We start from the raw sequence: 12,124 nt of genomic DNA, 5'->3' as shown, positions 1-12,124 counted from the left end.
TGACAGAACTACCACAGATAACAAAATTAGCTTGTTATTTTAACAACAACTACATTTATCAGTAACTGGAAAACCCTTGTTGGTTTTTTGCTCAAAAAAAAAAAAGAAAGGAAAGGAAGAATGAACTTGTGATTTATGAATTTGAAGATTAGAAAGATTAGGTTATATAAAGAAGGAAATTATGATATAAATGTAGAGAGAGCAAGGGTAAAATATAAATGTTATCTATGACTGCTGCCAAGAAGATTGGAAGCTGCTTCTTTAAAACGTTTCTTTTTTTCCTTTTCTATTTTTTCTATATTTCTTTTTCAGTTTCTTATTACTTTAATTTTTCCTTCATTCAAAAATCCTAATGTTTCTGACTGTTGAAAAATGACAATTTTCTTTTGAAAAAGGAAGCAATAGCATTGCAGACACATTTCTCTAGTACATATCTAGAATGTATGAATAGTGGTACATAACTGTTGAGCACATTCACACATTGCATGGATTCACCCATCATACTTGTACATTGATATCTGAACAAAAAGAAGGCAAAGATATGCAAGTGACTGAAGGAAAATATGTCACCTTATCTAATAAGGATTCCCAAATTTGTATAAATATGATAATTCCCAAATAACTATATTGTGAGAGGAGTATGGAGACAGCTACTAAAGGGCAATAGCTATTAAGCAGTTATTCTTAGACTACATAGCTTTAATAGTACCATCCCTCCATGATAGGTGACAAATGGGGATTTATTGAAGCAATTGAAGCACCATGGGTCTACCATCATTGCTAGGAAAGCTCAGTGCCATCTGCAACCTACAAGACTATTTTCTTTCATCTGTCTCAGCCTGATTTATTAAAGCGTTCAGGGTGAAGTTCCTTGTGGTCTTATACATCCAGGCCAGAGGTGGGTTCCTACCGGTTCAGCCTGGTTTGGCCAAACTGGTAGTGGTATGGCAGCCTGGGTCGCTGGAACCCCCAGTGATCCAGGCCTGTCATGCCCCCAAACCAGTTCCCCAGTCCCCACCACCACCGCCCTCTTGTTTTTGAGTTGTGCGAATGCGCAGAACAATTGTAATTGAACTGCGAATGTGCGCAGTAAAGCCGACCAGAACACACCCCTGATCCAGGTGATGAAAAACATGTATGATAGAAGACATTGGTTCACAGTTCACAAATTCCACTTTGGAAAGTTAAATAAATAAATAAACTTTATTACAGCAGGGGCCATGCTAATCTTCTCTGTATCGTTCCAATTTTTGTATATGTGCTGCCAAAGTGAACACTGAAATATGGAACGCTTCACGAATTTGCGTGTCATCCTTGCACAGGGGCCACAGACCAGCAATAGACAAGAATTATCACTGTTTACAATAGTGTTAAAATATATTACTTATAATAATAGTAAGTAATAATGTCCATAATAATAAAATACATGGTATTGTCATGGGAAAATCCAATCAAAAACAGAAGACAGCAATACAAACCAATAATTCTTACTTTGAGATGGCAATAGCAGTTAGACTTATATACCGCTTCATAGGGCTTTCAGCCCTCTCTAAGCGGTTTACAGAGTCAGCATATCGCCCCCACAGTCTGGATCCTCATTACACCCACCTCGGAAGGATGGAAGGCTGAGTCAACCTTGAGCCGGTGAGATTAGAACCACTGAACTGCAGATAACAGTCAGCTGAAGTGGCCTGCAGTACTGCACCCTAACCACTGTGCCACCTCGGCTCTATGAGATTCAGAGGTTTATTTCAGTAATAATTTGGAATATTAACAATCAGTATAATACAACTTACGTTAACAACCCATTGCAATGAGGTTCACTGACATAACTGGTCCAGCAAGGACAGCTATAGGCCAATAGCTCCAAAGTCATTTCAAGAGACACTTTTTATACTCTTCTGCTCACATTTCACAACTTACTTCCTTGTTCTTTCTGTCTGATAGTCAGTTCCTTCTCCCTCAGTATCAAACAGTATGTATGGCTCTTGCCCTTGGTTACATGATGGGAGAGCAGGTAAGTATGTATGTAAATCTAGATTCACTTTGGAGATCTGGCTACCCTACCTACATGATGGCTTCCAGAAGGTTTAAAAAACTGAGCTTTTCATTAAATGTTTCAGTAATGGTTTACCTGATGCATCAAGACTTACATTTTTTTCTGTAATGGCTCTATTTTTGGCATTACAGTAGTGTTATGATTTCTGGACTGTGTGTATAATTTCTATTGGAAGCTTTAACAATAGTTAATCGCACTAACACAAACTAAAGTAGAATGAGAAGGAAGAAAGAAAAACGGACAACTAAAAAAAAAGCTGAAAGCGCAAAAAAGAAAAGCAGAAGGAAAGATATAAAGAAGCAGCTTCTGATCTTCTTCATGGCAATTATAAGTACATTTGTAATTTAACCTCTCTCTCCAAAGTTACATCTTGATTCTCTCCTGAAAAATGATCGAAATCATAAATCACAAATTCATTTTTATGAGTTTATTTTTGTTGTTTTAATCGCACTATGGATGTTTTAATATGCCTACATGCATATACCTGTAAACTGTTAGGAATTGTGAAGGTGTGATGGGATAATCAATCAACCAATCCAACCAACCAGCCCTGAATTAGCAGCCCAAATCTCTCTCTCCCTCCCTCCCTCTCCTTCTCCCTCTCACTTTATACTCCATTTATAATTGAAGAGAAAAACTGTATGTATGTATATGTGTGTGTGTGAGTGTGTGTGTTTATGTATGAGTGTGTGTGTGTATGTATGTGTAGACACACACACACACAAACACACACACACTGTTTCCTTGAAAACAAGTCCTCCCTGAATAATAACCCCAATTGGGCTTTTGAGTGCATGCATGCATGCATGCATGCATACATACATACATACATACATACATACATACATACATACATACATATTCTGAGGTTTTTGCGGGTGTTTGTATGTAGGTCTTTGGTTATTCGGGTTTTCTCCAGTGTAAATTTGGAAGTGTCTTGGCGATGTTTCGACGAAGTCTCATTCGTCATCTTCAGGCTGGTTTGCTCAGCTTTGTGCTTCTAGGAGCAATGTGAGATCGCAGCTGTTTCTTCCTTTTAACTACCAGTGGGGAGGTGAGGTTATTGGGTGGGAGCTTGGTGTGTTCTGATTGGTTGGTTTATATATATATATATATATAACTGCTTCCATTCTCTGTCCATCGGCTCGTCACAAGAGACCATCCAAGAGACGAGCCGATGGACAGAGAATGGAAGCAGTTAGCTTCTTCCCATAATTGGGGCATACCAGGGGTTGTGACTTTAAATATATACCTTTCTCCCTGGCTCAGCTGATAACGGAGGACAGCCTGTGGCTCAAGTGGTTAATACATCTGCCTAATATGCAATACAGCCCAGGTTCAAATCCCAATAAGGGTATGGCTAGCTGATGAGAGCTAAACAGCTTTAAATAGATCTATACTAGTCTCCCTTTATTTATTTATCAGCACAAATACTGCACACACACACACACACACACACATATATATATATATATATAAACACACACAGACATACATAGACACACACATATAGTTTTAGCATTATCCATATATATAGACACACACACACACACACACACACACACACACACCAGTGGTGGGTTCCAGTTCCCGTGGCAACCGGTACACTGCGACAGGGCAGGGTGTCCACCATGCCCATCACCCTGCAATGCTCCAACTGCTCAGCGGAGTATCATGTAGGTGCCATACCCTGCGTGACTCAAATACAGGTAAGGAATGCGGACGGGCAGGTGGGCCCTCCACAACACTGTTCCAATACGGTGCCTGCTGGGAGCAGCAGGCACCGGTACGCCCGTACTAGGGTCTACCTGCTATAACCCACCACAGATACACACACACACACACACACACACACACACACACACAGTTTTAGGGTATATTATACACACACACACACACACACACACACACACACACACACACAGTTTTAGCATATATTATCCCAACGGAATATTTTACTCATTTTGACTTGTGAAAGATTGGTTCTGAATCTACCAAAGCTTTTTTACTTGGATTCTTCCTCTGTAAATTATCAAGATGCAAATGGGTTGAGTTTAAAGATAAAGTGCATTTTTTTTTAAAAAAAATGGAGGTTTTACACCTCAAATTCTTTGAGTCATCAAATCTTGTCCTGAATGAGGATTTGCAAGTTCAAGTTCCTTGCACCTGAATTTTCAAACACCAATGAACTGATCTGCTTGGGACTTTGTGTTATTTAAAAATATCTACAGATAAAGAGCAAACAAACAATCAAACAAAAAAGAGCTCAGAACCCTTTGTGCAAGACAGGTCATTGGAAATATGTAGGATCTGGTTTGCCAGAATAGATCCTCTAGCAAAATGAATACAGTTAAACAAATGGAAAAAAAGATATTTGTCTGTCGGCTTCACCCAGTTCTTCTAATCCTGGTGTCATCTGGAAGCTGTTTGCTTTTCCAAAGCATCTCAATCAAAATCTCACTGAACCAAATATTAACTTCTTCTAGCCACTGCCCAGGCTTAACAGTGCTCCTGCCCTATCCAAAAATTTCCATAGAGGAAAAAAATAGCAGCGGTTAGAGAAATGTTATCGGGCTTGATTAAATATGGATGTCATGGAAAGGAGGTAAAAGAGAAACTGGAGATGCTTAGAAGTGGCTTTGCATCTCTCCCTTCCCCTCCCCTCCCCTCCCCTCCCTAATTGAAAACAGTTTGCCTTGTCAGAAGGAAAACAATCACCTGTTTGTTGTTCCCCTGCATGTGCCAATTTTTCCAAATTACGGGAGGTTGCTGTGGCTCTGTTGGTGTCTTTGCAGGATAAGAGCTGGGAGTCGTAAAAAGCTTAGCTGGAAATCCCAGGGCTTTTTATTTTTATATATATTTTTGAGTAGAGAATGAAGACTGGGGTTGTTGGGGATTTCCCTCCCCCCCCCCCCATTCCTCTGCACTGACATTGCAGAGAAACTTATGCATTTTGAGGGCTGCTGATGTGAAAGACCTTCTCCTGGACCTTTTATTTCCTTTTTCGTGGCAATTCCCTGCCCTTTGGCACGGATGCACTAGGAGCAAAATTAATGTTAGGATTCCCATGGAAGATGGCCTCGGTGAAATTCCCTCTGCATCCTCCTCCTGGGGATAATTGGGATGTGACGTCATATGAATTGATTCTTCTCCGGAATGGTTGGGAGGGGGGGGAGATTGACATGGAGGAGAGAGAGAGAGAGAGAGAGAGAGAGAGAGAGAGAGAGAGAGAGAGAGAGAGAGAGAGAGAGAGAGAGCTCATCAGCCAACACATAAAACATGAAACCACATTAACAGTTCCTCTGCGTTAAGAGAACCTGACATCTTGGCTTTCCCAAACCTGACTATTGCATTGCAGCCTTTAATTCTCAGGCTGGTTTTTTTGTTACCTGTTTTTATTTTTAAATTTCCATTGATTTCTCTCTCCCCCCCTCCCCCACCATTCCTGGCAGGATCTGTTGATCCAACGTGCTGCTCCAGAAGCTGGTACAAGATGATAGAGATGGGAAGCGCATCACGACAGAGAGATCCAGAGGGGCTGGGCATGTATGTTTGAAAGCGAGGGAGGCAGAGAGGGGAAAAAATTGGTTCCTGTGTTCTCCAGGGGTATTGTGTCAGGAGATGCAAGCAAGGGACCATGTGACGAGTGAGAAAGCTGGAGGGATTGGTTGAGATGCTAGCAGCAAGTGTGTGAGCTAAGCTGGCTCCCTCCACCATCACCCCTCCCTCCCTTTCTCTCCTCTCTGCTCTCTCTCTCTCTCTCCTGTTCTCGCACTCTCTCTCTCTCAGCATCTTTCTGTGATTCTGTAGGTGATACAGTCACAGCAGCATCCATGGCGTGCCTTTTGCCTTAGCTCACTCTCCTCCTGTTTTGATTCCCCACATTTCTTCTCCTTTCCCCCTCCCTCCTTTCCTCCCTCCCTTCCTTTTCCCCCCCTCTTTCCTCTGACAGCTTCACCAGCGATGCATCTGAGATCCCGGCACTGAGAGTTTACATGAAGCATCTGCTCAACTGGAGTCATAATTTCCCGTATTTTTTTCAGCCTCTGTGAAAACTGAGGAATGCAATTCTGCCACCATGATGGAAGGTAAGGTCCTCCTTTGGCTGCTTCTGCCTCGGTGTTTCTGCTGCTGTTTCTGAGGGCAGCATTTGCAGGGCAGATCATGAGGATGCTGGAGGTTCTGTCATTTAGTCTCAGTTATTGAGGATTGATTAAAAAGGAAAAAAGAAAAGCCCAGCTTTGGATTATGACGATAGTTGTCTTTCCAGATACCCTTTGCAGTGATCAAATGGTCAGTTCTTTTGGTGCATCTGAGGAGCTGCTGTATTATTATTATTATTATTATTATTATTATTATTATTATTATTATTATTATTATTATTCATGGAGCTTTTTAATCCCAGGATGGAAAAATAAAATCCAACAGTCTGTGGCCTGTAGAAATAGTCTAAGGCCAAGGAAAGAGGGAAGTAGTTGCCCAAAAAGATTGAGATGTTTTTGCTTTGGTCCAATCGTTCCCACCCCCCCACCCCCCACCCCAGTCAAAATTGATGCTTGAGGGAACATTGTCACTTTAAAAAATAGGGGGGGGGAAGGAGATAGAATGTCAAGTATCATTCTGAGCAGATGTTCTGCAATCTTCTCAGAGGAAAGGTTTTATTTTATGTAATGGAATTCTTTTTTAAAATGTATTTATCCTTATTTCAAGGTATGCCCTTCAAATAATTGGTGGAAATCGGCTAAAGGAAGAGCCTTTTGATATCTATCAGTTTGTATAAGGTTTCTGGTTGTAAAGTCTCGCGGTTGCAATCATTGCTTGCATGTGCAGCAGTTGTAGCTGTGGGTTATGGGCAGCAGTACAAGAAGTCAAGGCAGCCTCCTTGGGCCTGCAGTACGGAATAGGGTGAGCCGGTTGGGCCTTCAGCTTGGAAGCCACCCAACCTGGTTATGATCTGCTGTAGGTCTACCACATAGCCACCCTGCAAGCTGGGCATTTGCTAGGTCAAGATAATGGGTGGGAGCAGGATGGGAAATAGGTTGCATTGCAGCTAGCCAGGGCAGTTTGATTAGGGACAACAGCAGATGGCAGCAAAGAAATAAGAGACATCCTTAGCTCTCTGCTGTCATCTAGTGGTGGTTGGGATTTTTTACCTAGTTCTCTGGATATTTTTTTTCAGATTTAGTAGTTGCTTAGGGGGCAAAACAACTTCCACTCCAAAGAGGGTGCCTAGGGCCAGGGCTGCCTGTCTTGTGGGCAACTGGGGGACACCACCCCAGGAAGCAGACCAAAACTTCTCACTATTTTAAGTGGCAACTAATTTGGGGGTGATAGACTTGCCCAACAATTTACTAGAGTGAAATGGATGAGAGTTTACATAAAACATTGAAGTATATGCATTTAAGCATGTAATAGAATGTAAGGCCATCTGATTGGTTTCTGGAACGGAATTGAATGAAGATGAGTACGTTTTGATTTCATATGTTCTAAGCACCCCAAGTCCAGGCCAAAGAAAACATGTTATGGAGTTATGATAACAATTCTGAAATGTAGATGGTGTACAGATCACAATGACAGATGGAGTGATGAGGTTTAAGAATACTAAGCGCATAACTAGAGCACTTAGTACATAAATAGAGTACTAAATCTCTATTTCATTTGGTCTCCATACTGTAGATGATACAGAGATAGTTTTGGCAAAAAATGACTGACACTTGCAAAGGCCTGCGTCTCAAACCTGAAAATTACACCTATGATGCATATCCATTCCAGATTTGTCATTTCAACACTCCCACCCCACTTCAAACCCTGTTTAAACATCTGCCTGGATTTTGCTTCCTTTAATCTAATCATGAAAATGCTACCTGCAGCCTATTCTTGACCATGCCAAATCTTTTCACTGATCTTAATGAGATTAGATTACCGTTTGCCATTTTATGAACTCAGGAATTTCCAACAATGGAAATTGCCTATTTAAGGATTAAAATTCCTGAAATTGATTGGCCTTTTCTATTATAGGATATAGAGTCTGGAATTGAATGATTTGAACACATTTACATTCATTTCTTTTAATGATGTATCTCTGTGTGTGTGTTTTAAATTTCTTACCTAGTTTGCAAGATGAGTCTAGATAATTGAAGCCCAGTTATGGTGTGTTTTTCCAGGAGGGATAAATAGGAGGAACTATTGATATTTTAATATATTTTATTAATAATTTGGGTTTCATTTTTTCCTTTACAAATTACTTTTTTCATAACAGACACGAGCACCATATGTAATATTAGGATTAATTACCATTGTACTTAATTTAAAATATGTGAAATAACTAAACACAAATGATTTTTGTGGTATATACAGTACACTCAGAAAGTATTCAGATCCCCTTTTGTTAATTTTGTTATACTGCAGGTATTTTTCTCATTAATCTACACTTTAGTATCCCATATCGACAAAGTAAAAACAGAATTTTAGAAATGGCTGTAAATTTATTAAAAATAAAAAACTGAAATAGCATATTGGCATAAGCATTCAGACCTTTCACTCAGTACTTTGTTGAAGCACCTTTTGCAGCAATTACAGCCTCACGTCTTTTTCGGTATGACTAAACAAGCTTTTCACACCTGGATTGAAGAATTTTCTGTCGTTCTTTCTTGCAAATCCTCTCAAGCTCAGTCAGGTTGGATGGCGACCGTCAGTGGACAGTCATTTTCAGGTCCCTATAGAGGTGTTCAATAGGGTTCAAGTCAGGGCTCTGGCTGGGTCACTCTAGGACATTCACAGAGTTGTCCCTAAGCCACTCCTGTGTTGTCTTGGCTGTATGCTTAGGATTGTTGTCATGTTGGAAAGTGAATCTTCGGTGCAGTCTGAGGTCCTGAGCACTGTAGAATAGGTTCTCATTAAGGATATCCCTGTACTTTCAGTGGTGGAATCCAAATAATTTGACCCAACGATTCTCTGCCCTAATGATTTCTTCCAACAACCAGTTCACCAAACTGCTCAGAAAGTTAACAACTGGTTCTCCCACCACTGACTTTTCTCCATTCAGCTTTCCCTCAACCCTGATCAGTCTTCCAGTCCCTGCTGCTGAAAAACAGCCCCACAGCCTGATGCTGCTACCATCATGCTTCACTATTGGGATATTGGACAGGTGATGAGCAGTGCCTGGCTTCCTCCAGATACAATGTTTAGAATTGAGGCCAAACAGTTCAATCTTGATTTTATCAAACAAGAGAATCTTGTTCCCCACTGTCTGAGAGTCCTTCAAATGCTTTTTTTGCAAAGTCAAAACGGACTGTCATGTGTTTTGCACTGAAGAGAGGCTTCCATCTAGCACTCTGCCATAAATCCAAGATTGGTGGAGCAATAGCAATAGCAATAGCAGTAGACTTATATACCGCTTCATAGGCCTTTCAGGCCTCTCTAAGCGGTTTACAGAGAGTCAGCATATTGCCCCCAACAATCTGGGTCCTCATTTTACCCACCTCGGAAGGATGGAAGGCTGAGTCAACCCTGAGCCGGTGAGATTTGAACCGCTGACCTGCTGATCTAGCAGTAGCCTGCAGTGCTGCATTTAACCACTGCGCCACCTTGGAGGGCTTCAATGATGGTTGTCCTTCTGGAACTCTGTCCCATCTCCACACAGTATTTCTGGAGCTCTGTCAGGATGACCATCAGGTTCTTGGTCACTTCCCTTATTAAGGCTATTACCCCTCCCCTCCGCAATTGCTCAGTTTGACTGGGCGACAAGCTCTTGAAAGAATCTTGGTTGTGCCAAACGTCTTCCATTTGAGAATTATGCAAGCCATTATGCTCTTAGGAACCTTCAGTGCAGCAGAAATTTTATTGTAGCCTTCCCCAGATCTGTGCCTTGCAATAATCCTGTCTCTGAGCACTGTAGGCAGGTCATTTGACCTCATGGCTTTTGCTCTGCTACAGTATGCGGTGTCAGCTGTGAGGTCTTCTATAGAGAGGTGTGTTGCTTTCCAAATCATGTCCAATCACAAACTTACCACAGATGGACTCCAAGGTATAAAAACATGTCAGCAAAGATCAAGAGAGATGGGAGGCACCTGAATTACATTCCAAGTGTTGTTACAAAAGGTATGAATGCCAATGTGATATTTTAGTTTTTTCATTTTAATAAATTTATAGACATTTTTAAAATTGTTTTCATTTTGTCATTATGGGGTACTGAATGCAGATTAATGAGAAAAAAATGAATGTAAATAACTGTAGAATCAGGCTGCAGCATAACATTGACAAACGTGAAGGGTGTCTGAATACTTTCTGAGTGCACTGTACTATAAAATATCTACAGGCACATAAATTTATGTTATTGGAGATCAAAGAATGTTATATTTGCTGTGAAAAGAACATATGTATATATGTACTCTCATTAAGACAAGTTTGATCATTGGTTACCTGGCTTCTAATTAGCATAATGCTTTACAGAAGACCCTGAACATCAAAAAATTAAAAGGTAATATTATTATCCAGTCTGATTGAGAATGACCAGGTTGAACTCTGTTGGAATATTGTTGGGATTATTTTTTTAAGCTTAATCGCAATCTTCATTTTTCCAAGACACTCAGGGTGAGACTGAAGAACTGAGAAAAACAGAGATTGGCTTTTCAAATTCTATACAAATAAGTCCTCGAATCAGAAGAGCCACGAGAGTTACTTTATAATTTCTGTATTTCAAATAATATAAAGTATTTTGGTTGAAGTTATACACAGTCATTTATGGACTTAACCTATGAAATAAATGGACAAATTAATGTGGCTTCTGCCCTGTTTATTTAATTGGTGCCACAGTACGTGCCAAAGTATGGATTTCAGAGTAATTTTAAACATACAACAAATAAGCCTGTGAAACTTGTTTGGCTCAAAATAATTTAAACATTTTAAGACTATTTAGCATTATTATTAATCCACTTTTAAAGCTTTATTGTATCAAATTTGTTGGAAAGGCAAAATAATAGTTTTGTAGTTGTGATATAATCCGTACCAGAAACATTTTAAACCTGTATTGGACATACTGCTACAAGTACAATACTTAAAAAATAGTACATTATTGATTTTATCAACGTAGACATTGGTCAACCAATGAATAGACTGAATGAACCTCCATTTTATTATGAAGGCTTCTATGTACTAGTGTCTCTTACTGCGTGATGGAGAAGTAGATTGAAATATATTTTTGTTACTTTAATGTAGCTGTTCTAATACTAGAAGGAAATAAAATATTTTGAAGCATCTCTAGAAGAAAGAAGCAGGATAAATTCACATCTAGGGAAGTTAGAACTAAGGGAAACAGGGATATTTAAAGGAAAATATGCCATGGAATAAAAATAATTAAAAGCATACCAGAGAACAGGAAAGGCTGAAAATAAAATGAGTAAAATAATGAACTGACCAGGACCCAAATAAGCTGAGTTCACAATGTTGAAAAAGGAATAGTTTTGGGCTCCTGGTAATCCATTTTCATCCATTTAAGAAGACTTAAAGATCAAATAAAATAAAGCAAAAGTGTGACATAGGATGATAATCAAGAAAAGTGGTTTGAAAGTAGATCAAAATATTGCCAAACATGTTGGTGCATGTTTTATGTGCTACTGCTGAAACACAATGGAATCTGTAAAAACTGAGAAGTTGCAGGAGATTCTTTGAAATGGCTTGGCCAAGTCTATACTGCTGAAATATCTTTTGGGTGAGTGTTTGGGCCAAACCTTTGTCTTGCTGAAGATTTGGGCACTATGACTGACCTGAAAAGCAGGAAACATGTGTTATATATGAGACATTAGCTATTTGAACGTAGTTTGACATAAAAGTGCTATCTGTGCAGCATATTCATATGCGTTCTGGCTAGACATTTGTTTTCTGCATATGGTAAGGATATTAACAGGATCTAGCCTTATACACGTAAGCTTCAACCACACCATCTGAACATTTTTTTTATGGCACACAGATTGTGCTTTTATTTATTCATTACAAATGTTGTTTACGCTGTTTCAATCCTCTAATTCTAAATGGCAGGGAGCAGCAGCAACATACCATGCCTAACAT

General features: G+C 39.8%; 1 protein-coding gene and 1 pseudogene across 16 annotated transcripts in view; one reads left to right on the top strand and one right to left on the bottom strand.

Annotated features, from left to right (window-relative positions):
• Window positions 1-1,177: 1,177 nt before the first annotated feature.
• On the bottom strand, window positions 1,178-1,277 carry LOC148044572 (U6 spliceosomal RNA; annotated as a pseudogene).
• A 4,583-nt stretch (window positions 1,278-5,860) lies between these two features.
• The window catches only part of SGIP1 (SH3GL interacting endocytic adaptor 1), a 142,133-nt gene continuing 135,869 nt past the window's right edge, over window positions 5,861-12,124 (top strand). For 6 of the 16 annotated variants that reach the window (XM_087719510.1, XM_087719516.1, XM_087719507.1 and 3 more), the window contains exon 1: window positions 5,863-6,147. In XM_087719510.1, the coding sequence (XP_087575636.1) occupies window positions 6,138-6,147 (10 nt within the window). In that variant the 5' untranslated portion in view covers window positions 5,863-6,137. Of the gene's footprint in view, window positions 6,148-12,124 lie in introns of all 16 variants that reach the window. The other 10 variants (XM_087719506.1, XM_087719505.1, XM_087719503.1 and 7 more) reach the window with 5 other exon arrangements.

Source organism: Thamnophis sirtalis, unplaced genomic scaffold (assembly GCF_051295495.1).
Source record: "Thamnophis sirtalis isolate CommonGarterSnake01/CBP01778 unplaced genomic scaffold, rThaSir2_p1.2 scaffold_7, whole genome shotgun sequence".
Taxonomy (NCBI): Eukaryota; Metazoa; Chordata; class Lepidosauria; order Squamata; family Natricidae; genus Thamnophis; species Thamnophis sirtalis.
The sequence above is the reverse complement of the archived record's forward strand: the minus strand, read 5'-3'. Positions and strand labels throughout refer to the sequence as shown.